The sequence below is a fragment of the Mauremys reevesii genome, linkage group 26 (assembly GCF_016161935.1).
Source record: "Mauremys reevesii isolate NIE-2019 linkage group 26, ASM1616193v1, whole genome shotgun sequence".
Taxonomy (NCBI): domain Eukaryota; kingdom Metazoa; phylum Chordata; order Testudines; family Geoemydidae; genus Mauremys; species Mauremys reevesii.
The window spans coordinates 12,003,387-12,029,465 of NC_052648.1; the positions used below are offsets into that span (position 1 = coordinate 12,003,387).

The 26,079-nt window shown below is 46.1% G+C and overlaps 1 protein-coding gene across 4 annotated transcripts in view; it reads left to right on the forward strand.

Annotated features, from left to right (window-relative positions):
- The first annotated feature begins 6,311 nt into the window (after window positions 1-6,311).
- The window catches only part of MBD3 (methyl-CpG binding domain protein 3), a 29,883-nt gene continuing 10,115 nt past the window's right edge, over window positions 6,312-26,079 (forward strand). The window contains exons 1-5 of one of the 4 annotated variants that reach the window (XM_039515586.1): window positions 6,312-6,466; window positions 20,244-20,403; window positions 20,705-20,842; window positions 23,984-24,074; window positions 24,636-24,813. In XM_039515586.1, the coding sequence (XP_039371520.1) occupies window positions 6,411-6,466; window positions 20,244-20,403; window positions 20,705-20,842; window positions 23,984-24,074; window positions 24,636-24,813 (623 nt within the window). In that variant the 5' untranslated portion in view covers window positions 6,312-6,410. Of the gene's footprint in view, window positions 6,467-7,228; window positions 7,654-15,590; window positions 15,680-20,243; window positions 20,404-20,704; window positions 20,843-23,983; window positions 24,075-24,635; window positions 24,814-26,079 lie in introns of those variants that run through there. The other 3 variants (XM_039515584.1, XM_039515587.1, XM_039515585.1) reach the window with 3 other exon arrangements.

Sequence of the window (26,079 nt, forward strand, 5' to 3'; positions counted from 1 at the left end):
CTACGTGAAGGGGGGTTCCAAGGAGGATGGAGCTAGGCTGTTCTCAGTGGTGGCAGATGACAGAACAAGGAGCAATGGTCTCAAGTTGCAGTGGGGGAGGTCTAGGTTGGATATTAGGAAACACTGTTTCACTAGGAGGGTGGTGAAGCCCTGGAATGGGTTACCTAGGGAGGTGGTGGAATCTCCTTCCTTAGAGGTTTTTATGGTCAGGCTTGACAAAGCCCTGGCTGGGATAATTTAGTTGGGAATTGGTCCTGCTTTGAGCAGGGGGTTGGACTAGATGACCTCCTGAGGTCTCTTCAACCCTAATATTCTATGATTCTAAGAACTAGTTGACCTCTATGAAAGGACTTAATTCTTCATTTTAGTCCAGTTCCTATTGGTAGGGATCCATCTTCCAAAGTACTACTAACATTAATTGAAACTCTTGCTGGAGTTCTAGGAGGGGGGGTTCAGTCTACATGTGCTTCCTGTGTAATACCTGTTGTTTTGACAAAGGACTGACAATTCCTGAAGCCCGACAATTCCTGAAACCCAATCTACAGAAAAGCCACCTCTTAAAAGAGCCAGTTTCTGTATAGAAGCTGTGATAGTATGATGTGGATGGGATGAGGTCAGTGAGGGTTACCGGAAGAAAAGTATCTTCAAGTACCAAATGCCATAGTGTTTAGGCACTTCAAAAAGCAGGTAGACTTTGGATTTGTTTATCTTTGGCTGTATAGAAACACAAGTGGCTGAGCATAACATTTCCAATGATGGTTGCATATCTCAAATTAGCATTAATGAGTTGGCAAAAACTAATTTACATTTTTGCTACTCTTCAGGCAGTAGGTGCAAACTTTTATTAAATTTCTTCCAGTAATTACTGGCCATATGTCATAGCCAGTCTTTCCAAATTGACTCTCTTAGTGCCATTTTTAAAAATATCTAATCCATACGTCAAATATCTTATACAATCAAAGTACTGAGAGACCATGGTTCGATAGGAAAATAAAAATACTAACCTTTGCAAACTTGAAATACTCCACTAGGGGGCATATTCAGTATTAGACTGATGCTAGCTGGACTATAACCAAAAGGCTAAAAAGTTTTTAGTAGAGTTTTACATCTATGAAGGTGGGAGGGGGAAGATATGCAGCTGTTTTTTTAAAAACTGTATTGCTTTAAAATAGCTTTTAAAAAAGGTCTTGGAATGTACACAATGAAATCCTCTCTTTTCTTTGCATGAGTGTTCCTGCACATTCCACTCTTGGAGCACATGCACCCAAGACTGGATCCTTTTTGGCTAGCAGCGTCCATTGAGGCTGTGCCTGTACCCTAGATGCCCTCCCCCCCACCTCATGGCATAAAGGGTAAAATGAGCCCAAATGCCTCTTTGTTCCTTTTTGCTGCCCATAGCTGAGAGATGGAATCTCTAGCACTGTCCACTGTACTCGCCACTGTCCAATTAATCTTAGATGTAGGATTTATTAGTTTAGTTACGTTTCTTTTTGCCCATTGCTGGCAGTTAGCAGGGGGCACAAGACTGAGTCCGGGCTCTGTCAGTGAAGGGCCATAAGTCAGAGATGAGCCTTGCCTATATCTCAGTACAGATACTTAAGGCAGCACCTGCTAAGATTAAGAACCAGGCTGCTTGGGTATCAGCCCCTTGGCACCGATCTCAGCACCAAGTTCCTCAATACCCAGTGCCTATCCATCAGCCACATCTTTGGCAGTGACAGTACCCATCACACAGGTACCAACTGCTGCTTTACCTGAGACATCAGTCCAACCTCTTTAGCACTAAAGTAATGCTCAGGGCTGAATGATATGTTGGTGGGGCTGATACCGGCATTGCCATTACTAGAGAGGCTCAGGTAAGTCTTTACAAAACTCCCTACTGTAGTGCCTCTATGTCTGGCTAAGGAAGTGACTCCTATACCAACCTTTCTGGTGCACAGGCAGAGTGTTCCTGACACGTCTGCCCCTCCTTGAAGGAGGTATATTCCTTCTCATCCCCTAAACACAGCAGAGAATTATTCCCTACCTGTTCTTCATCACCCCCTAGGTAGCTCAGTGGGAGTCAGGAAGGAATTGATGAGAGCTAGGAAGAGATCAGGTCCTTATAAGGATCATCCCCACCTTGCATCCCCTGATGCGCCCTCCATTGCGTTACCCATAGCCAGGCCATACTGGTCCCACTGGGGATGTTCAGAAAGCCAGCATCCTCCACTGTATCTAGAGTCATGTCTTTCTCACCAAAGAGGTGAATTCAGCCTCCACAGATGACTCGTCTCCATTTGTAGCTGCTGCAGAGGCAAGAAGAGGAGAGTGAAAAAGGGCATTCTCCTGAGCAGGAGCATCAGATCCAGGCTCCAATATCCTCCTCTTCCCCTGATGAGGCAGACAACCCACTTTCAGCGGCACTGGCAGATGAATTCAAACTCCTCCCAGACTTGATAAAACAGATGGCTGAACCCTGGATGTTCCTATGGAGATTATACCAGAGAAGCAACATAAACTCTTGGATATACTCCACTCTGTAACTCCAAGAAAAGAAGGTTTGCCATGTTGACCATTTATGGTCTGTTGGAACTCACCAATAAATCTGGCACATGCCTTCTCTATCCACTATCCAAGAAAGTGGACAGAAGTTGGGTTCTGTCTGCAGGGTTGTGATGATTGTTCTGAGCCTGACTGTTTGGAGCCTGATGATCCATTTGAGGTAATTACCTGCAAGTCCTAAAGGTCCAGCCAATCCACAAACAAGGGTCTCATCATGTGACCCCAGGTAGGTGTACTGGCTCCTAAAGAAAGCAGCTACTCCCCTCACTACCTTGTCAGATACTTCCAACTGCCTGGTGGTTCTCACAGATTGTTCCTGCTTCAGTCATAGCCAGTCACCCAGCTCTCCTACAATGATAGCATCAGCATAGGCCAGACAGTTATATTCAGAACTGGTGACTATGTCAACATTAAGCTAAGAGTAACCCTATGGACCTCATCCCAATTTCCTGCCCAAGGTGGTTTCAAAATTCCACGTAAATCAGTCCATTCGCCTCCTGAGTTTCTTTCCTAAGGCTCTCTACCCCTGCTGAAGTGAAACTTCATACACTAATTATTGTGAGGATGTTAACTTTTTATTTGGATAGAACAAACCCATTCAGGGACATGCCTAGACTATGTGATGTATTTTCAGACAGAGTCAAGAGCAAATTATATCCACTCAGATGTTATCCAAGTGGAAATCAGACTGCATAAGAACTGGCTACAAGTTAGCCAGGAACGAGGCCCTGGCCATAGCAGAATTCATTCCACCAGGGCAGTGGTTTTCAACCATTTTTCATTTGCGGACCCCTAAAAAATTTCAAATGGAGTTGCAGACCCCTTTGGATGACAGGTTGAAAACCACTGCACTACATTGGTTGCATCCATCAAATTTCGGTAGGGCTATCCTGAAATCACTCTTCAAGTAGGACTCTTCATTCCCACCTCCAAGCAAACAGACAACTGGTTGTCAGTCACCAAGAGTGAAATCTGGGTAGACAGTCACATGGAGAAGAAAAAAGAACGAGGAGTACTTGTGACACCGTAGAGACTAACAAATTTAAGCTTTTGTGGGCTAAAACCCACTTCATCAGATACAGAAAAGAAAGAAGAGTTACTTATCCTACAATAACTGGTTCTCCATATGTTCCCAACACAGATTCCATGACCCACTCTCCTTCCCCACTAATGCGGAGTCCTATTCCTATGGGATTCTATATTGGCAAAAGAACTGAGAGACAGTTGGGCCCGCTCCACCCTTTATGCCCTTGAGAGAGGGGAGCAAGGGCATCTATGATGCAGACATGGCCTCAGTGCCCCAGTGGACACTGCTAGCCAAAAAGAATCTGCTCTTGAGCACATGGGGTGTATGCACACCAACAGTGGAATCTGTATGAACAACACATCTCGAAAAACCACAGTTACTGTAGGTTAAGGAACCATTCTTGATTCATCATGATGGGAAGGTTACTGCTAGAGCTTTGTAGAAACATGTTTGGACAAAAATGACTTTTCAACCAAAACAAACATTTTGCAGAAAATATTTATTTGGGTCAAAATGTTCTGGGGTGGTTTTTTTGTGTGTGTGTGTGTGTGTCAATTTTTCTCAGTAAAAGTTTCAAGTTTTTTGTTTATTTTATTTTTTTTAATCAAAAACCTGAAGATATTTTTCATTGTAAATTTCCTGTAAAAAGAACTGGCCTTTTTGATCAGCTCTAGTTACTACACATATCTTCCAATCCACTCATGCAAGCTTTCTGGAAATAATTGTAGAGCTAGACATTTCATAAGTACCTACTACAAGAAACCAATGCTACATACAAAACTATATATTTTTTAAAAAGCCCCTCTAGAGAGTGAATGACTTTAGAAAAAACAGAGAACTCTATGCTGCATTAATTAGAGGCAGAGTAGTCATAGATCTAAAAAGATAATCTCTCCCACCAAGAAGAAACAAATACAAATATTAATCAACTATCCCCCAGAACGTAGCTATTAGCCTCTACAGTAGTTTTGAACTCCTGTCACATAGGCTGGACAACCTGAGCTCAACATGCCTGGGATGCTGGATTTTTTCTACCCTTTGGACTTGCACATAATATGTGCTGCTCATATCCTTCCTTGATCTCTTGCTGCTTGCCATATAAGGTAATTGGAAACCAGTAAAAGAGCCATATCTTTTTTTTTTAAAGTAGTATAAGTAAAACTACCAAAAGCCTCCAGACCAGCTGTTCTACAGAGATAGGTAGAGGAAGTAATGAAAGTTTAAATAGGACTGTGGTCAGAAGGATCTGAGTGACGGTTGGGGATATACCCACTTACATATCACCATGGGGCTGGGAAGGCCTGAGGACACAGGCAAGGTATCTGAACAGCCCAATAGATGTGCCTATTCAAAAAGTCCTGAGCTTGTGTACCTACTGTGTGCACATGCCAACAGTGAGGATCCACACAGGCAAGTACTGAAACTACTTTTGGAGATGACCACTGATTTATTGGGAGAAAGGGGTAATCACTGTCCCACATGCAGCATACAAACATCAAGAAAGAGATGCAAAAAGGATGAAAAAAACCTGTTCCTAGAAAATAGCCTCTAATGACCAGCTCTGTGCAAACCAAACCAGTCCTGTTCCTCCTCTGGTTCTGTACTTCAGGGGTGGCCAAAGTAGGGGCTAAATGGCCTACCATACTGCCCTTCACTCCAAGCAAAGGCAACAAGTTCCTCAACGAGACATGCCACCATCTCCAGGCAGAAGTGACAGGTTCCTGGGTGAGATGCTCTCCAGGCAGAGGAGACAGGTCCCTGGGCGAGCCATGCCCCCCTCGCACCTTGTCTCCAGGCAGTGGTGACAGGACCCTAGGCAAGACACACGCCCCCATCTCTGGGCAAAGGCAAGGGGTCTCTAGGCGAGATGCCCATCTGTCTCTGGGTGGAGGCGATGGGTCCCCGGGAGAGACACCCATCCATCTCCCAGCGGAGGCAACAGATTCGTTGCCAAGATGCCCACCCATTACCAGGCGGAGGCAATGGGTACTCGAACACGATGCCCACCATCTCCGAGCAGAGGCGACGGGTTCCCGGGTGAGATACCTGTCTCGGGGTGGGGGCAATAGGTCCCCAGGCTAGATACCCACCTGTCTCTGGGCGGAGGCGATGGGTCCCCAGGCGAAGGCGACGGGTCCCCAGGCTAGATACCCACTTGTCTCCGGGTGGAGGCGATAGGTCCCCGGGCAAGACACCCACTTGTCTCCGGGCGGAGGCGACGGGTCCCCAGGTGGAGGCGACGGGTCCCCAGGCTAGATACCCACTTGTCTCCGGGCGGAGGCGATGGGTCCCCGGGCGAGACACCCACTTGTCTCCGGGCGGAGGCGATGGGTCCCCGGGCGGAGGCGATGGGTCCCCAGGCTAGATACCCACTTGTCTCCGGGCGGAGGCGATGGGTCCCCGGGCGAGACACCCACTTGTCTCCGGGCGGAGGCGATGGGTCCCCAGGCTAGATACCCACTTGTCTCTGGGCAGAGGCAATGGGTCCCCAGGCTAGATACCCACTTGTCTCTGGGCGGAGGTGATGGGTCCTGGGGCTAGATACCCACCTGTCTCCGGGCGGAGGCGATGGGTCCCCCGGCGAGACACCCACCCGTCTCATGTTGCCAGCCTCTGCGGGCATCAGCCCAGTCTCCCTGGGGCCGCCTATTGTGGGCCCCCGTGGGGCGCAGCGTGGGGCTGGCGCGCCCAGGGCCGGGCCTGCAGGGGGCAGCGAGGCGCGCGGCGCGGGGCCGAGCCTGCAGGGGGCGCCGGCGGGCGGGGAGGAAGGGGCCCCTGCCCCCTGGCCGCGCGGGGAGCTCAGCTCGCCCTCACTCCGGCCAGGGGCGGCGGAGGGAAGATGCCCAGGGCGGATCTGCCGGGACACAGAGGCGGCCAGCGGCGGCCGGCCCTGGGGTAAGGCGCGCGGGGCCGAGCTACACGGGGGCATGAGGTGGGGGTCCCGGGGGGGGCGAAGTGGGGACAGGTGAGGTCAGGGGTTGGGGGCTGATGGGGGCAGTATGGGGTGGAGGTCCCGGGGGTGATCGGGGCCGCGGGGCGACTGGGGGTCGCTGAGGGGTGGGGGCCCTGTGGGGGGCCCCGGGGGAGATGGGGATGGGGGAGGTCACTGCCGAGGCTGGGGGGCCTGTGGAGGCATTGGGGGTGATACGTGTGGGGCAGGAGCTGATGTGTGGGTCACTGGTCTGTGGGGCTGGGGGAGGTCTGGGCTTGGCAGAGGGCGCTGGATCCGCCGGGCCCCCCCCGCAGGTCACCCGCCCCCACCTCTCAGGAGGGGACTATATAGCTGAGCCGCGCGCGCTGCACGCGGTCTCGCTGGGCGGAGGGATACAGGGTGGTCTGGTCTCCCCCTCCCCAGGTTGGCGCCGAGGAGGCGGAGCAACGGCCACCGCGCGCGCCGAGCTGCTCGGGAGGGGGAGTAACGGCCGCCGCGCGCGCCGCTCAGGCGGGGGGTAATAACCCCAGCGACTCTCGGGGGGAGGGACGGAGAGTGGAACAGCCGAGGCGAGACAGGAGCAGTGAGGGGTTGCGGCACCGCTGGAGGGGGAGCGGAAAGAGAGAGGAACAGCGGCAGCCGTCGGGGGGGGGGAGGCGGGGTAGTAAGGTCCGCGGCGCCGCTTGGCGGGGGGGGTGAACAGAGAGCGGAACAGCTGAGTCTCGGTTGGTAGGGGGAGGAGGTAAGCAAAGAAGAACAGCCTGTGGCGGAGGGGGCGCCGCTGTGGTGGGCGGGTGACTGGAACAGCCACCAGAGCCGTCACCTCTCGCGGGCGGGGGGCGGACCCACGAGCCGGCGCCATCGCGGCGGGGGCCGGAGTGAGTCGCCGGAGCAGGGAAGAGCCGGCGCTGCCCGCGGCGGGAGGAGCGCACGGCGGCCGGGAACAGCCGGTGGAACTAGCCTGGGAGCCGGCGGCGGCGGCTGCTCAGTGATCACGGCGGAGCGAGGAGGGAGCGATCGCAGGCCGAGCCCCGGCGGAGATGGAGCGGAAGAGGTGGGAGTGCTCAGCCCTCCCGCAGGGATGGAAAAGGGAAGAAGTGACCAGAAAGTCGGGGCTCTCAGCCGGCAAGAGTGATGTCTATTACTATAGGTGAATGTGCCATGGGGGGGCCATGGGGAGCCGGGGGGCCGCCCGCCCGCCCTGCCGCAGCCATGCGTTACGCTAGGTCAATGTGCTATGGGGCCCGGGGGCTGCCCTCCCGTGCCTGTTGCAATACGTGAGGTACAGTAGGTGGTTTGGGGGGAACCCCTGCCCTGTCAGATGTCTGTTACTGTAGGTGCTGTAGGGCCTGAGGGACAGGGAGCCTGTCCTTCCTGGTCCACCTAGATCTATTACTATAGGTGAATGCACTATGGAGGGTCTGGGGGGAGCATGGGGTGGGAAGCATCTGTCCTACCAGCGAGCTCAGTTACTATAAGTCAAGGTGCTATGGGATTGGGCACCCACCCTACCACATTGTTATAGGTAGCAGATGGCACATTCTTCTGTAGTAATAGACACCAGTGTGGCTGGGTGAGCAGCCCCCCAATACTCTTTTTCTACACTGCTGTCTGTTACCTTAGGTGAATGTGCCGCAGGGGGCCACGGGGTCCAGAGTAATAGCTTGCTGTAGGTGCATGTGCTGTTAGAGCCCACTGAGTAGGGGGAAGAAAGGCTGACCTACTAATGTCTGTCACTGTAGGGAACTGTGCCATGGAGGTGGATGCTGTGTAAAGAATATGGGATCTTAAGGCGATGCTGATAGTGTTATCAGTCGCTGTATATGAATATGCTGTAGAGTGATTGCAGAGTGGGCCATTGTGTCTGGGGAGGGGCTACATGCCCTGTCACAGTGATATCTGTTTCTGTAGGCAGGCCTGTTATGGGATCTATGGGGGGGGGGGTCAGAAACCATTTGTCCTGCTTCCATGATGTCTGTTACTAAAGATGAATGTGCTATAGGGTCTGCGGGGGGCGAGGGGGGGGCTCAACCTGCTCTGTTAGCATGAAATCTATTACCATCAGTGAATGTGCTGTTGGGGGAAGCATGTGGTATGGATGAGCTGCCCACTCTGCCAGAATCATGTATATTAATGTAGTTGTATGTGTCACATGTCTGTGGGTGGGACACAGTGCCCACAGGGAATTCACAAAGGCAGTACCACTGCTCCCAGGACCTGCCAAGATGATGTCTGATAGTTGTGGTAGAATAGCTGTGGGGGGCAGGGAGGGTGTTGTGCAGAGCTGAAGGAGTGAAGCATGAGTTCACCTACAGCACTGAGCTGGCAGATAGGGATTTTGGCCCTGAAGGTAAGGAGATGTACACCATCAACTTCTGCAAAATCATAGGTTTCAATTTTAAAATCTAACTGTTATGGCTATGAAGAGATCTTTCAAACTTAGACTAAGTATAAATCAATGCAATGTCATCTTCCTGAATATACAGATTGAAAATGTCAGCCCGTCTATTGTTGCTCACAGTTTCTGCAAAAGAAAGAAAGACCTCTTTTTAGTAGTTTGAGTCAGCTGCTCAAAATATGTGAGATATACCTACTAGTTCAGGAACCTGAGGGCTGGGCCTACAAAATTAAAGCCATATACCATTTGTCTACAGTGAATTTTCCAGATATGTCAATTTGCAAAAGATAGAAGGTATAATACAACTTTTATGCAATAACTAAACTTTTAGTTACTGTTGCATTCTGCATTACTAAGGCCAGGTCTATACTTCAAATTTAGGTCATCCTAACTGTGTTTCTTAGGGTTGTGGAAAAAATCACACTGCTGACCGAACTCCCGGTCTAGACTTAGCTACTGCCTCGCAGAGAGTTGGATTAACTACAGCAATGGAAAACCCCCTTCCACCATTGTAGGAAGTGTCTACATTATGGCACTACAGCTGCAGCACTGTAGAACCTATAATGCAAGGGTGGGCAAACTTTTTGGCCTGAGGACCACATCTGGGTATGGAAATTGTATGGTGAGCCATGAATGCGTACAAAATTAGGGGTTGCGGTGTGGGAGGGGGTGAGGGCTCCGGCTGTGGGGTGTGGGCTCAGGGGTGGGGCCAGAAATGAGGAGTTCAGGGTGCGGGAGGGTGCTCTGGACTGGGACCGAGGGGTTCGGAGGTGGGAGGGGGATCAGGGCTGGAGTTGGGGTACGGGAGAGGCCCAGGCTCCGGGCACTGCTTACCTCAAGCAGCTCCCAGAAGCAGCGGCATGTCCCCTCTCCGGCTCCTATGCGAAGGCCAGCCAGCTGGCTCTGCACGCTGCTGTGTCCGCAGGTGCCGCCCCTGCAGCTCCCATTGGCCATGGTTCCCAGTCAGTGGGAGCTGCGGGGACAGCGCGCGGAGCCCCCTGGCTGCCCCTGTGCATAAGAGCCAGAAGGGGGACGTGCCGCTGCTTCCGGGAGCCACGTGGAGTGGGGAAAGCTGACCTCACTCCCTGGCTGGAGCGGGGCACGCCCCGGACCCCGCTCCCTAGCAGGAACTCGCGGGCCAGATTAAAACATCTGGAGGGCCGTAGTTTGCCACCCCCGGGCCGTAGTTTGCCCACCCCCACTGTAGTGAGAGAGAACCATGGGGCTTGTCTGCACTTGAAACACTACAGCGCTGCAGCTGCACTTCTGTAGCACTTCAGTGTAGGTCGGTGGTTCTCAAAGCCAGTCTGCCGCTTGTTCAGGGAAAGCCCACGTCAGTCCGGGCCAGTTTGTTTACCTGCCGCGTCCGCAGGTTCGGCCGATCACAGCTCCCACTGGCTGCAGTTAGCCGCTCCAGGCCAATGGGGGCTGCAGGAAGCAGCACAGGCCAAGGGATGTGCTGGCCGCCCTTCCCGCAGCCCCCGTTGGCCTGGAGTGGCGAACCGCAGCCAGTGGGAGCCACGATCGGCCAAACCTGTGGACGCAGCAAGGAAACAAACCGGCCCGGACCGCTAGGGGCTTTCCCTGAAGAAGCGGCGGCCCGACTTTGAGAAGCACTGGTGTAGATAATGCCTGCTCCAGTGAAAGGTGTTCTCCCGTCAGCATAGCTAGATTAACAGAAGAATTCTTCCTTTGACCTAGTGCTGCATATACCGGGGCTAAGGTCCGCTTAACTACGTTGCTCAGGGGTGTGGATTTTTCACAGCCCTGGGCCTGAGCAACATAAGAATGGCCCTACTGGGTTAGACCAGTGGTCTATCCAGCCCAGTATCCTGTTTTCTGACAGTGGCCAATGCCTGATACTTCAGAGGAAATGAACAGAATAGCAATCATCAAATGATCCATCCCCTGTCATCCACTCCCAGCTTCTGGCAAACAGAGGCCAGGGACATTCAGAGCATGATGTTGTATCCCTGCCCATCCTGGCTAATAGTAATTGATGGATCTATCCTCCAGGAATTTATCTAGTTATTTTTTTAATCCTGTTAATAGTTTTGGCCTTCACAACATCCCCTTGCAAAGAGTTCCACAGGTTGACCATGCGTTGTGTGAAGAAGTACTTCCTTTTGTTTGTTTTAAACCTGCTGCCTATTAATTTCATTGGTTGACTCCTAGTTCTTGTGTTATGTGAAGGAGTAAATAACATTTCCATATTCACTTTCTCCACACTAGTCATGATTTCATAGACCTCTATCATATTCCCCCTTAGTCATCGCTTTTCCTAGTTGAAAAGTCCCAGTCTCATTAATCTCTCCTCACATGGAAACTGTTCCATAATCCTAATCAGTTTTGTTGCCCTCTCTGTACCTTTTCCAATTCCAGTATATCTTTTTTGAGATGGGGTGACCAGATCTGTATGCAGTGTGCAAGATGTGGGCATATCATGGATTTATATAGAGGCATAATATTTTCTGTCTTAATATCTACCCGTTTCCTAAACACTCCGTTAGCTTTTTTGACTGCCTCTGTAAATTGAGTAACTGAGTCGATTTCATTTTCTAATGTAGACCAGCCCACAGGGTGGGGAAAAAATACTCGCGTCACTTTTAACACCTCTGCATTTTCTGAAATTTGTTTAGCTGACCATTTGTGTGTTCAGTTACATACTGTATGTGTATAGTTCCAGTCATTGTTCATGGAAGTTAGATATTCAGTTGTGCACCAAAATGATTGGAATACAAGCTCTTTGTGCCATCATTAGACTTAAGAATTAACACTCAACTGATTTGAATGGTGGTGGCAGTTAGTGCTGTTGTAGGATCAGCAGTGATCTATATGCTATGTATAACGTGTATGCTCAACACAGACCCCCCCCCCACCCCCCTTTGAATACCTGTGACATGGCTTTCCCCCACCCCTCCCTCCTGGAATGCTTGTGGGATGAATAGGCTGCTTAAACAGCTGGAAGATCAGAAGAGCTCTCAGGTAGGGTGTCTGGGACTCTAATTAGGCAGCACTCACACACCCAGTGCATGGACACTGGCTGAGGTGGAGTGTGACCAACCAGACATGGCCAAGTCATCTCTAGTCGCCAAGTCATCTCTAGTCGCAGGCCATGAGGTCCTTAAAAGGGGAAGGGGCCATGTGCTCAGGAGTGCACTCACAAGCTTGTACCGCCCATGAAGGCCCTTCGCCCGGACCGCCTGGCCAGTGGTTCGCTGCTTTACATTCCATTGTGCCTCGGGAAGACTTACCTTCATCACACCATCCATTGCTGTGCTGTGGGACACTTACCTTAAAGGATCCTGACATCTCCAGTGCTGTGCCTGTCCTGGAAGTGTGAGTATGCAAGTGTGAATGTGATCCCCGCCCCTCTTCTTTTGAGCTTAGCTATCAGTATAATAAACGTGCTGCTTTCTGCTAAACTCTGGTGGGTCATTAGTCTTTCCTAAGCTTACTAGCTGGCCCAAATTCGGGTAACAAGTACTTCTCTGAAGTGCTCTTCAGGATAAGAGGATTGTACAGTAGTTTTGTGTTTGGAAGGTTTTCTCTGTAATCACGAGTTAGAAATTAACTCTTTACATAAAAGTTTCCCTTTTGCAGAAGGTGAATGTGTTTGTGTGGTGGGAGAGGGGTCAGACAAATGCACTTCACCCTCCAGGGTCAGCCTGGGATTGGGTGTCTGACATTACTAGTCAAAGTCTGGTTGGAAATTAGGCTCTCCTCTAAGCATGGTTCATGGATGGAATTCTAGCTGCAACCGCCCACTTCCCAGCAGCCAGTTGTGTGGGGACCGGGTTTCTCACCAGGGTGTGGCTTGTGACAGAGTAGTGACTTCAGAAAATAAAAGAACTGAGAGAGCAGCTGTGTCCACTTTTGTAAGAGCTCTTTTGGGGCCTAAATGGAGCAAAGTAATATTGAGAGCAGGGAATGGTTCACCTGCAAATGGTTTCAGGTACTGCCTGCAATTATAAAAGTCTCACTTTGGAGTCCAGGAAAAGAGAGTGTGATCAGTTTTGTCACAAGAGAGATTCCTCAGAAGCATTTCCTTTTAGGAGTTTTGTCTAAAAAGGCATTCCCCAAACAACTCTATATCTGTCAGCCCCATAACATTCATTTATTTGGGGTTTCTTGCTTCCACAGTGCACCAACCAACATTCCTATAAACAAACACAAAAAATCAACCCAATTGGGGGGGGGGGTGGAGGGGGCGAATATACTTTGGTATAATTCTGCTGAGAAATACCTCTCTAAGCAAAAACTCGGGTAGCCCTTCAGTCCCAGAGTGAGCTCATGTAATGTCACACATGAACCATGCTCTCCAGTTATTCCACCGTAAATGGGTCTCACAAGAGCTCTTATAAAAGTGGACTTGGCTTCTTTAGTTCACTATCCTGTTACAGATCTGCCTCTCATCTTTTTTTATTTATCTGTAGGCTGATGGGTGTATGGTAACTTGTTAAAACCTGGGTGAATGTGCCCTATGGGTTATTTGAGTGCAGGGGGTTCATGAAGTCATTGGTCAGAATGAGGCCTATTACTAAGGAGCAGGGGGCGCCCACTGCATGGATCTGCTGGCAAGAGTGCTTTACAGATATGTGACTGTAGGAGGTTGGCCATGTAGGGGGCGCCAGTGCACTGAGTAGAAGAGAAATGTCCATAGGAGACTAAAGAATGGGAGTACTTGTGGCACCTTAGAGACTAACAAATTTATTTGAGCAGAGTGGAACATATAGTACGGAGATATATATACATACAGAACATAGGAGAATGTGTCATTAAATCCACGAGGGGCTGTGGGTATTCTCAGTAATGAACTGGAAAAGGTTATACCTGTTACTATAGGTGAATGTGCTAGCGTGGGGGGAGGAGAGTTAACTACTGAACTGAGCTACTAGTGGTGTGCAGTTAGAGAAGGGAGCCCTGAGGGAGCATTAGGTGTGGGAGGAATTGCGGAAGAGGCAGGTGGGGGGCACATAAGCGTTGTACCCAGTTGTCTCTGTAGCCAGTGATAACACATTCATCTACAGTAATAAATATTAGGGACAGGGGAAGCTGGAGAATAGGGGTCACCCAGTGCCCGCTGCAATTTGAGTCACGTCTTACCAAATGAAATATACCTTCAGAGGTGGAGTGTGCTGGAAGGCAGAGATATAGGGGAGTACTGAGCAGCCACTTTAGCTAGCAAGAGTGTTGTTTACTACTAGGGATGAATGTGCCAGGGCGATGGCATGGGGGCATACAACAGCTATGCTAGTGAGCTTAGTGCTCAGAACGTCGTGTTCACAGACGTACAACTGCTGCAAGAGATAATGACTTCAACTGTATATACACCTCTACCTCGGTATAACACGAGTTTGGATATAACATGGTAAAGCAGTGCTCTGGTGGGGTGGGGCTGTGCACTCCGATGGATCAAAGCAAGTTCGATATAACGTGGTTTCACCAATAACGCGGTAAGAACTTTTAGCTCCTGAGGACAGTGTTATATCGAGGTAGAAGTGTACTAAAGAACTTGAATGCACAGTCTGAGGATGACAAGTTGTAATGCAGCAAGTACAAGAGGAGGAAAGAAGCATTTTATGTATTGTAACAAACGCGGTGTAAAAAAAATCATTTTTGTGGCTTTCTGTTTCTCAGATCGGAGGTGTATGTGAGGCTTTAGGCAGATGCATCTGGTCACAGTTTGCACCCAGGTTCCTGTCTCCCATTTCCTTAAAAAGCAGGCAAGATCTGTGGGTTTTTGTTTGTTTTTTTTTCTGTCCTTTGCGTTTCAATCAAGTTCTATGAATCTCCGTTTGGTACTGTATATGCTTAAAGGGGAATGGAGTAAAGGAGGAAACTTGCTTAATAGGAGAGGTGGAAGAGAATGGGAATGAGTTTGAGCTTGCAGTTAGTTCTCTTAAGAATGTAATGAGAATGAAACAAAGGATGAGCTGCACATATAGAGCAGGCACCTGGCAGTTGCTGACCGTTGAATAGGCTGTGATGCATTCATTGTAATCTGCACCCAGAAAGTCTGTGAATAGCTAATGAGACTTTCTGTTTCTGGAAAAATGCTGCCCTTTTTCTGTTTTTTGTTAGTGCTGAGGCAAGCCATGGAAGCAGATAATGTGATATACCTTTTGATGGACAAGCATAAAAAATCATTTGTCCTTTTGCAATTCCTTTCTTTTTAATAGTTGGTAAAGTGCCGAGAAGCCCATCTACAAATTAATTATCACAGTAATATGGCAAGTTACTTGCTGATACTGTCTCTTTTTCAGGAAGAGATATTTCCGAACTTCTTAAAATGTCATATCAAAATGTGTATAATTGTTGCCCCTTTGTTTGGGATGCTTCCAATTTGTTTGGTTTCAAAAACATTAATGCTTGGAGAATCTTGAATTTTTTGGTGAGCTGCAAAGGGAGAGGGGAAAACTATGCCTTTTTTGGCTGCTTTGTGATGAGACACTTTGTGAAGACACACACGTTTTTTTTGTTATAGATTCCATAAACACAGAATTACCACTCCTGAGTCTCATGCCTCCAGAGCAAGTCAAGTGGAAAACTCCACTAGTGCTTAGTTTTTTTTTTTTTTTTTTGACCCTCTGAGGTACCTGTAGGCTGTCTCAAGGGCTGTGTCCTACTGAGCATGCTCCAGTTACAAGACTCTCTGAGGCCCCAGAACCCTCCACCCGTTACTTTCTGATTGTGGTTAGTGAATGAGCTTCTCATTGGCTTTCAACTGTTACACCGTTGGCTCTGATCTTTCAGTGCTCTTCAAGCAAGACACTAGGTACAGTATCCTTTTTTTGTTTTCAAGGCATGTAGTCAGAATAAAATAGTTATTTTTTTCAGCACTTAAATACCTTTTTAGCACTTTGGACCAAGCCCAATATCTTCACCTCTGGGGATTTGGCAAAGAGGCATCTTCAGAACTGTTTTAGGATGCTTTTGTAGGCTATTTTCAGTTGTGAGTAGAAATTGCTTCGCTCTTCAGGTTTCTACTTAGAATGAGTTAGAGCAGGTGCCAGGGATTGTGTCCTTGGCACAGGATATTGTTCAATACATCTGATGCATACTTGATTCTTTGGAGCCCCATAATACGTTCAGTTAGTCAGCTCTCTTGCTAACTTTGGTATTTTTGTTCCTCTCATGTCTCAGATCTCTCTAGCAGTAGCTTCTGATGGATAACACCAAATGAGGCTCTCGGGTCTCTTGAAGTGGCAGGTTCCAGCGCAGGTGGTGCCAATTAGTGCCCTAGCTAAAAGTTCAGATGTGAGACTGTCAAGCTCCATTATGGCTGGTGCAGGCACAAAATCTAGTTTCAAACAGTACAAGGCCTTCAGTGCTAAAATCTGTTATGGCAACCCCTTTTTAAGATGGGAAGACTTACTTTTTCAGACATACTCAGCCTTTACTCTTCAAGCATGCTGGGATCAAGAAAACAAGCTGCAACTCCTTCCAGAGAAGTCAGTGTGCCACAAGCAAGACCACTGGATCTGAGTCTTTTGGTTCAAACTGGTCCTTCTTTAAGATTTGTGATATATTTGGCTTGTGAACAATTGCCCCTATTGCTGAGAGCTCTGATAAAAGCAGGGGGTTATGCTGCTGACTCTTCCATCTTTATTTTGGAGGCTGTCAGGCAGGAGAAAAAAAGGCTTGCTCATTTTCAGTCCCATCAGTCAGATCCTAAAGATTGTAAGAGACATAGAGAGAAGAATTCAGGGTGGTTGACATTAAATTTCGTGAGGATATTTCACTGAAATTGCCTTGGTTCTGCCTATGCCCAACACCAGAAGGGATGTTTGCTGTTTTGACATGGTCTTTAGTGTTTTCTCGCTTTGCATCTGACAGTTGAGAACTTATGGATCCATGGAGGGAATGGCCCTGCCAGAGATTCTCCACAGGTTGAGAGTTATCTGTTTTGACTTCATTGATGACTGCAAAGACTCTGTTCCAAGAGTCTTTGGGATCAGCCTTGTTCCATCTGTACTGGGACAAAGGATGCCTCTTGTTTTCATGAGTCTTTTGCGAGACGTCTAGATTGGTTATATTGGCTTTTTCACTCATGTTGTCCCTAGGTTTCCAGGATTTTCAGGGAGTAGATCTGTTTATTCCATCTTGTTCTCTGTAACTTTGTGAGATTTGCCTCTTTTTCTGTTCTCTCTGTTTTTTTGCTTCTGTTTTCTGTGACTTCTGTATTTCTCTCTTTCTTTATTTATTTCTGGTGCTTCCTTCTCTTTAAAGGTTTAAAGGAAGTTTTTTTTCTCTTTTTTTCCTCTTTTTTTTCCTTTTTGAAGGAGAATTTGAGGATGAGAGGATGATATTGATAAATAGGTGTCTTTCCAATGTGAAGATGACTGATGAATTTAGAGATCATTTTATCATTTGATCATTGCATTCATTTGACATCACCCATTGAGATTTGACATCAAGAGATTTAATAGAAATTAGTAAGATTGATAAGACTTTCTAAAATTTAAAATAATTAAAAAAAAAAAAAAAAAAAATTTTAAATTTTAAAAAAAAAAATTATTTTAAAAAAAAAAATAAAAAACAAAAAAAAAAAAAAAAAAAATTTAATTTTTATTTTTGTTCCTATATTTGTAGAAAAAACATAACTTCTGTGTGTCCTTTGTGAATGTTATGAGTGTCTTGTCCTGTGTTCTTTATGTCTCCATTTTTTTACGTAGCAGTTTACCAAGTCAAACCCAGGTATAGTAAGAGCATTTCAAAAATTTCTGAAAAATAATTTTTTTGATTTTTTTTTTTGAAATTGCTCTAGATAGGGCTAGTCATCTGAAACTTTTCAGGCTCTTTTTTTTTTCATTTTTTTTTTTTGATTAGTTACTCATTCATCAAACTCATTGATTCATTTCTTTCTGTTCTGTAACATAGATCTGTATTATCTGTAACATGTATTGCTACAGTATTTTTTTGTTGACATGGTTTTTGAAAAATATTTGCTTTTTGTGGAAAAAAGCATCCAGAGATCTCTGGCATATATGCAATTAATGGCATCATAGGTATATTAGTATTATAGATATGCAATTAGAAGTCCACTTCAAACTTTCTCCATTATGATATGTCCATGGATGATATCTTGGGATGGAGGATGGCCACACACTCCACAACTCCACACCCCTCAAAGAGAAGGAAGAATCAAGATCAAAATCAAAAAGATGGTCATGTACATGTGGAGGACTTGGAGTTCTTGGAAGATGGAGGGAAAAGATGTGGGGATGGGCTTGAGGACAAAGTCAGTCCACAAAGGAAAAGCACTGGGCACGGGACTCCTCTGTGGATATGGTGTGTGAGAGACTGATGAGTGTCTTCTTGATTCTGTTTCTGTTATTATACTATACTACGTAGAAGAGGAGAAAGAGACATGACTCTGAAGTCTAGATGAGATCAGACTGATCCTGAATAGAGATGAGAGCAGAAGAGACAGCAAGATCATGGCAGAACAGGTAGGGGAGGTCTTCAGCTGTCTTCACACTCAGAACTGAACAACTCTGTACCTGTACCACTACCTAAAAAAAAGTTTACTAAGAATTTTTCCTCCATTTTCCATTTGTGCCTTTCACCAATCTGTCATCAAATGGTCCTGACAAAAAAGCCCTGACAAAAAGGACTAAAGTCCGATTCGATCCCCAGTCCCATCCAGGACATCAGGGGATTCTGCTTCTGGTGCTCATCATGTTCATCAACTCTGTTTCTCTGTTTCATCTGGATAGAGCGCCTAGCCTGGGGATATGAAAGCAAGTCCATATGCACAATAGTGTCTTGGTCTTGAGTCTTGTCGTCTAGCACTCAAGCCATTCTTTCTTCTTCTTAGTTTTAAATGACAAAAGTGAAAAAAAAGCCTCAGGTTCTCCAGGAAAACTGGGGTGTCATCTGATACAAAGGGAATTGAATAACCTCCACTGAAATCTGTTCTGCAAACGCCAACTTAGATTTTAGTGTAAGTGGAATCTTTCCTGGAATAACAGAAGAGCGTGAAGAGCTTTCAAGCGCTGGAGGTTTGGTCCAAATAGATCCAGGATTGAGTATACTGCCAGGCTAGTGAGAGAAGGTAAGCTTGATACCTGGATAATATGACTGAGAGATTTGTTTCTAGCACTGGTGATTTTTATTTCATAGAAATATGTACATGAAAAAGTTACCTGCCCTTTATAAGCTGTAAACATGGCATGCTAGCATATTAGCTTTGTTGCACTGAGTCTGAGCGATGTGGGGTTTGGGTGTTACTAGGCATGTAAATGGGCTGAAGATGTAAATTACCCGTATATGAGCCATGGTATGCAGTTGGTGACTCCATATGTGGTATTGTCCTCCACCTGGCTAGAGGGGAAACTAAGGTTTTGATTGCTACTGGTGATAAGGATGCTGGGGAATAAATGCGAGAAATCTACTGAATGATGAGCTGTATGTATTTTTGTAATGGACAATGCTACATGGAAATGACTTTCTTTTCAAAACTTCTTGTTTCTCACAATTTCGCATTGGTATAACTCTATTGACTTCAGTGGGTTTACTTCTGATTTTCACCATTGTAATTGAGGCAAACCCAGCCCATTATTTAGTAACTTGTTACAACCATAAGTTTGTAAAACAAGAAAGCGGTTGGGCTAAGGGATGCACGCTTGCCTGGCTGTTGTCCATCACATAAAATCAAACATTTAAAAGTGCATCTTTAATGCAATGTCTTTCAAAGTTTTGATTTGTTCTATTAATTAAAATGAAAGGTGTTTTGTTTGTTTGGTTTTTTTTACTTTTTCCCTTTACAGATTGTTAGCTACTTTTTTGTCTTGCCTCCTAACCTGTTCCATAATACTTTATTTTGAAGATAAGAATCAAACTGAAATCAGAAGTTTATTATGAAAACTGTTTGTGTCACAAAGAGGGGGAAAAAAAGAAGGGTGCTGTGAAGATCGTGCTGCTGTTCTAATATAACAGTTTCATGAAAACTAACACTTGGAAGCTGACATACTTTTGCATGAACCAGTGGGTAATGAGTTGGAAGCAGAATGTTCAAGATCAGGTTTGGTCCTGGTATAATTTGGGTGCCTCCCATAAACCTGAATTGAATTTGGCCCTTGATGTATAGAACAGGTTAACGTGTTCTTCCCCTCTCTCTTCCACAGTTAACTATAAGAGGGAGAAGATGAGCCTACTAGGCCATATCCATATTGAGAGAATGAGTGAGGAGTGGGTTACTCTTGGGTGTCCAGTATCCTCTCCCTGCCACAAAGGGAATAATCTAGTGCTTTTTTGGGTAGTGAAATTAACTTTGGTATCAGCCAGAGCCCAGGAAGTTTAATTTCTCTCTCTGTTCCCTCTGTGTTTTTTCTCAGCCCAAGTGGGAAGAAGTTCCGAAGCAAGCCTCAGCTGGCCCGTTACCTGGGGAGCTCAATGGACTTGAGCACTTTTGACTTTCGCACAGGCAAAATGCTGATGAGTAAGATGAATAAGAACAGACAGAGGATGCGCTATGACTGTTCTAACCAAGCCAAAGTAAGAATAAGTTACAGTGGAGGGTTTCCCCTCTCCATCTGTTTGAGTTTTTGGTGTATTACTGTTGGTTTTGGGATATTGTTTTGAGAACTTCACGCACAGATTTAGCCTTTTGAATTAATGCTTGTATGTGGGAGTTGTATGAGACAGAAGTAATGATATCTGGGTACTAGACGTATTTGTAGGTAGATCTGGTCTAATTAAAACTGATTCACAAATATTTTCATTAATAAGAGTGAGTTTGACTTTGTGGCAAAAATGTGTGTGTTTGTTTTTTTTCTTTTTTCTTTTGAATCTTTAGGGTAAACCTGATTTAAACACCGCACTCCCTGTCAGACAGACAGCCTCAATCTTCAAGCAGCCTGTCACTAAGATCACAAATCATCCCAGCAACAAAGTGAAGAGTGATCCCCAGAAAGCTGTGGATCAGCCCCGTCAGGTGAGGTTTGCAGTGTGGCAGCTGCTTTCCCAAAGCTAAGAAAGCTTCATGTGTGTTAATCATTGAGGGGCATAAATATAACTCTCCTATATAACAGTGGGTAAATGTACACTGGCACTTTGTTGTATTTGAAATGCTGGCCAAGACTTCAGTGTCATGGAACCTAACCCTGTTAAAAGCATTCCATTATATAGTGTAGACATAACTTTTTAACTGTGTTTTATAACTGGGCTGCAGCCTTTGTCAGATCTTTAGCTTCATCATGGTTAAAGTGGTCTGGTGGTCTGCCCTACATATTGGAACAATGTTCATAACCAGTTTTGGGACAACTGTATTGTAAGTAGATCCCGTGTCATGTATTTTTATAGTCCTAGATAGGGCCAAAATTCTGAAGACTCACACTCTTCTAGTACAGATCACTATCTGGTGTCTTACACATGGCAGAGATTGCAGTCTCCCCTCCCCTTTCCTCCTCCTCCCCACTCCCGTTGTGACTTTTGTGTCTCAAGCCCATTTAACTCCCCTAAGGTTAGAAATTCAGTCATCTCCTAGAATCTCACCTGAATGCCAGTATTAACAGCCAAATCCAAGTTGTAGTGTCACTTACGATACTGTGTATTTGCAAACTAGAGGAGACATACAAAGGAACTCAATCTCCTCTAGCCGAGGCTACAAAAAACTGTGGGGGGGGGGCACTATGTAGTTATAGAGGTGGATACTGGTAAAATAAATCTTATTTGTTAGAAACAGTCTGTCAGGCATTCTCATTTCGTTCCTGTTCCATGGAATTGGCAGCCTGTCCCCTCAGCAGAGATTCATTGAGTCCTTTGCTGTAGTAAGTCCATCTGTTTAGTTCTCTAGAAACTAGGTGTTCAGTGTCATTAGCAAGTTCAGACACTGCCAGTTGTCAGTACACGTTGCATACAACTGCAAAAGGCATATTTTACACCATATGGTATTCAAAGGGGTAATTAATAAAAAAAAATCAAAATTTTTTTTTTTTTTCAAATTTCCTTCTGCATAGTTGAGGAATTTCAAAATCTTTTCTAGCCAACCTCACAAGTATCATCTTGAAGTAAGAATTATGATGCATTTAAAAGAAATTCCGCCCTCATTGGGTGTTTAAGTAAGATGATGGGTGTGTTTTCCATATCCATGCTGTTGACTCTAACCATATTTTACATTGGTCTGTTTCTGATCCACTTCATTTCTCTTTGTATTTTTATAACAGCATTGTCCAGAGACATATAAAGGTGGTTTTGAGGCTATCTTGTACCCAACTAAACATGAGTGCTGGTTCAAGCTCATTATCATTGTGGATCTTTCTATTCACTCTCTACCTTATTAATCTGTAGCCCTCTGCTCTACTACATATCCAGCAATCCTTGCTAGCAGTAGATCAAAGTTTCCTAATGTTTTACCCATAGCATTTTCTCCATTCTAGCTTTGTTCAGGCTACCCGTAGTCTTCATTTTAATTTTGGAAATAATGTCTAGGCCTCTTAAGTATCTGGCTTTATAACCCTTTGACTTGAAAATTATGGACTAGAAATTGCCTCCTGTGATTTGCTCTGCTACTTAGAAGCTGAGAGCATTATTGTGAAAGGCCAAGGTGAAGTAATTTAGACTGTATCACAGTTTGGGTCATCTTGTGGTATGAGGTGGATGGAAGACTTGTGGATTTGTATGGTCCTTGGCTGGCTACATGCCATATTTCATCTAGTCTTTAGGGAACTACAATAGCTGTTCTGCAGCAAAAAGCAAGCGTAGTTAGGCAAACTGCTATAGTCCTGTAGCTATCCACTGATGGATGTCTCTGGATTGTGATTTGAACATGGACCCAGCTTAATATTGCCTCCTCTTACCAGATAGATTGGGCGATGCCTTCTGTAACTGAAAAGTTTTGTTCCAAAAGCAACAGTTACATCAGCAAAAGTTATCTGTTGATTAAACTATTAGTCATTTTATTTAGTCTTTATCCTGGCTATGACTTGAATTGCTGTACCCTCTTTCTTTAAAAGTAACCTCTGAAGCAAAGCTGGGGCACAATTGTCTGGAATCTGCTAAAGAGCAGACTGGTGAGTCAGCCACAAGGAATACTTACCAAAAAATACCACTCTGTAGTGATGCGGACTCACCCCTGCGGCGCCTCCTGCTGGTTCTCCTTGAGAATTAGCTCTTCCAGTGTCCGGAACGCCCTCTACCAGTCAATGAGCTGCCTTACCGCTGGCATGTGTCCCTCCCAGGACCCAGTGCCCCTTTTACCTGGGGTGCTGCCTCTCTGGCAGTAGCCCCTCACAGCCACAGGGTCTCCCCCTCCCAGGGGAACCCTCACCCACTATCCCCACTTCGCTTCAGTCTTAGGCTACTGCCAGTCCCCATCTAGCACCCCACTCACTGGGGCGGACTGCAGTGTAAGCCACTCATCATAGGCAAAGGGGGGTTCGGACCTGCTGCCTCTGCCTACCCATGGGCTGCCCCCTGCAACCCCAGTACCTAATGGGCCTTACCAGGCCTGCAGCCTGGGGCTTTCCTAGGCCAGAGCTCCCTTGGCCTTTCCCTGCTCCAGTCTAGGTTCCCTGCTTGGCACCTTGCAGCCAGGCCCTTCTCCCTCTACAGGCAGAGGGAGACTGCCTGGGCCTCTGGCTCACAGCCTCTTATAGGGGCCAGCTGGGCCTGACTGGGGCATGGCCCCAGCTGAGCCTGCTTTCCCTCAATCAGCCCAGGCTTCTTGCCCCATTTCAAGTCCCACAGGGCAGGAGCAGGTAACCACCCTGCTACATGCCCCATACCATTTGCACTTAAATGAGGTGATGCCAGCTTACTATTCTAGTGGCACAGAAGAAAAGAAGATTGGAAATAGCAGAATTGAGGCAAGGGGGCAACTTTTTTTAAAGCCAGTAAATCAGTACAGAAATACTGTATTTGTTCTTCCAACCTTGGAGCTGTTTCATTGATTAACTGATGCTAATGCAAACTCTTCCCTCCCTGCAGACACATCTGGGCCCCTCTTATAGTATCGCCAGACATATCCGCTCCAGTTCTCAGCTCCATAGTGTGCCATGCAGGCAGGTGCTTTGTTGTGTTGTCAAATGTGTTTCTATGGTGTTTTGCATGAATGAATAAATGTTTTCTTTGTTAGCTCTTCTGGGAAAAGAAACTAAGTGGACTGAATGCCTTTGACATTGCAGAAGAGCTGGTGAAAACAATGGACCTTCCAAAGGGTTTACAAGGTAATTGGATCAAGCTTTTAACTGTAGGCCTAGCACTGTTGTATTAGCTATATTTTGAAGATAACGTGGGCTTAACCGACTTGCTGTCAGGAGTTTAGCACTTTGCGGGCAAGTCCCAACTTCAGAAAGAACTGGCTATACCTGGAGTCAGGCTTAAATTCAGTGTACTTAGCCCTGAGGGGCATTGAGGGACATGTCACTCAACAGCATCTCTTGTACTCAAGTTAATTAAGGAGCTCTCTTGATAGGTCCCGAAGGAATTTTCAGCCAGCCATCCTTGTGGGAGGGTAGCTGTAATGGAGTGACTGTCCTCAAGACTTAGACTGGGATGTGTAGGGCAACTGGAAAAAAAGAAAGTGTGTGCCATTTTAAAATATAAAGGAATTGCTATGCCATTGCGTCAGCAGGATCAGTTTAATGTGGGATGCGTAGAACAAATGTGCTGACTTTTAAAGTATCAGTACACAGCTCTGCCACTTATCAAATAAAGAATGCAGCAGCCTGTATTATTTTTAGTTATTGCTGTTAAGTTGGTGGAAATTACAGAATTTTTCTCTTTAGGGGTTGGACCTGGTTGCACAGATGAAACCCTCCTGTCTGCTATAGCTAGTGCCTTGCACACTAGCACCATGCCCATCACTGGACAGCTCTCTGCAGCTGTGGAGAAGAACCCTGGAGTTTGGCTAAACACCTCGCAGCCGCTCTGCAAAGCATTTATGGTGACGGATGAAGATATTAGGTATTAACAAGAAATGTCACTGGTTCTTTGCTTTTGGAATGGTTTTTGAGTGTACAACAGTTAATGCCCTTTTTATCAAAGCTAAGCTTATACCTGATAGACGAGTATGGCTCAGTGGGTTTATTTGATTGCTTTAAACTAGTGTGTCAAGTTACTAACTTGATTTCACAGGAAACAAAAGAAAAGAACATTAGCTCTGGCTATTGTTTGGACTAGGTTAATTTTACCTCTTCCATCTTTTGAGGAAAGAAATATTTTGTCACCCTGGTAGAGGATGACACTGCTGATTTCTGCTCTTCTCTAGGCACCTACTACTTTTAATTGCCATAGAACCGACCCAAGAAAGCTTTGAGCAGAGCCATCAGTTCTGCTAAATTTCATGCTCCCAGATAATCATGCTGTGTGAAAGTGGTGTGTGCTGTATTAAGTAATGACCAAAACATTGACTTTGAACTCCAGCTTTATACTACTTAGAAAAAATGTTTCCCTGTTTGCATGGCAGTAGCAATCCTTACTGCAGTACTGTAGATTTATAGCAGATCTTCCAAGGCAGCAGCTGCCTCTCATGGGGAAGGGTGTGCATGTGTGCAAATTATCCTTTTTGTATTTCTGCAGAACAATATTTTCATTGGAGTAAGATTTTTCTCAAAATTTAAAAAACCTGCAGTTGCTTAATTTCTCTTTTTTTCTTGACCTTTTTGTATAAATGTAACAGTGTCCCCGAAGAAGTCATCTTCAGTTATTGATGGGACCTCTGATTCTAAAAGCTTTGACTGCTTGAGCTAAAGGACCGTGTCCATTAGCTCAAAAATAGTAGCAGACACACAAACTGTTGTTGTTGTTGTTTGTTTAGCTACTAGAGGGGGATAAAGAGCTCCATTAGCATGTTAGTATGGGTTACACAAGTCCTGGTAGGATGAATTTGGATCTTTTCCTATTGAATCAGAGAGAAGTGTGATTCCCTCCAGAACTCGGAAACTGAAAGTCTGTATTAAAGAAGGAAACCATTCAAATTAATATAGAGCTAGGTGAAATCCCATTTGCCTGAAAATACCATCTCGTGGGGTTCTCACTCATAGGCCTAGCTCCTTAGTACGACACTGATAATAACTAGCAGGACTTTCCTAGCCCTTAAGATTTCTGACCCTTCTGTGCAGCAGTAGTAGAGTAGAAGGTGATGCAGGCCCCCTGGTGGTGAGAATTATCCCATCCAATAGGGCAGAGGTGGGCAAACTACAGCCCGCAGGCCACATCCAGCCCGCGGGA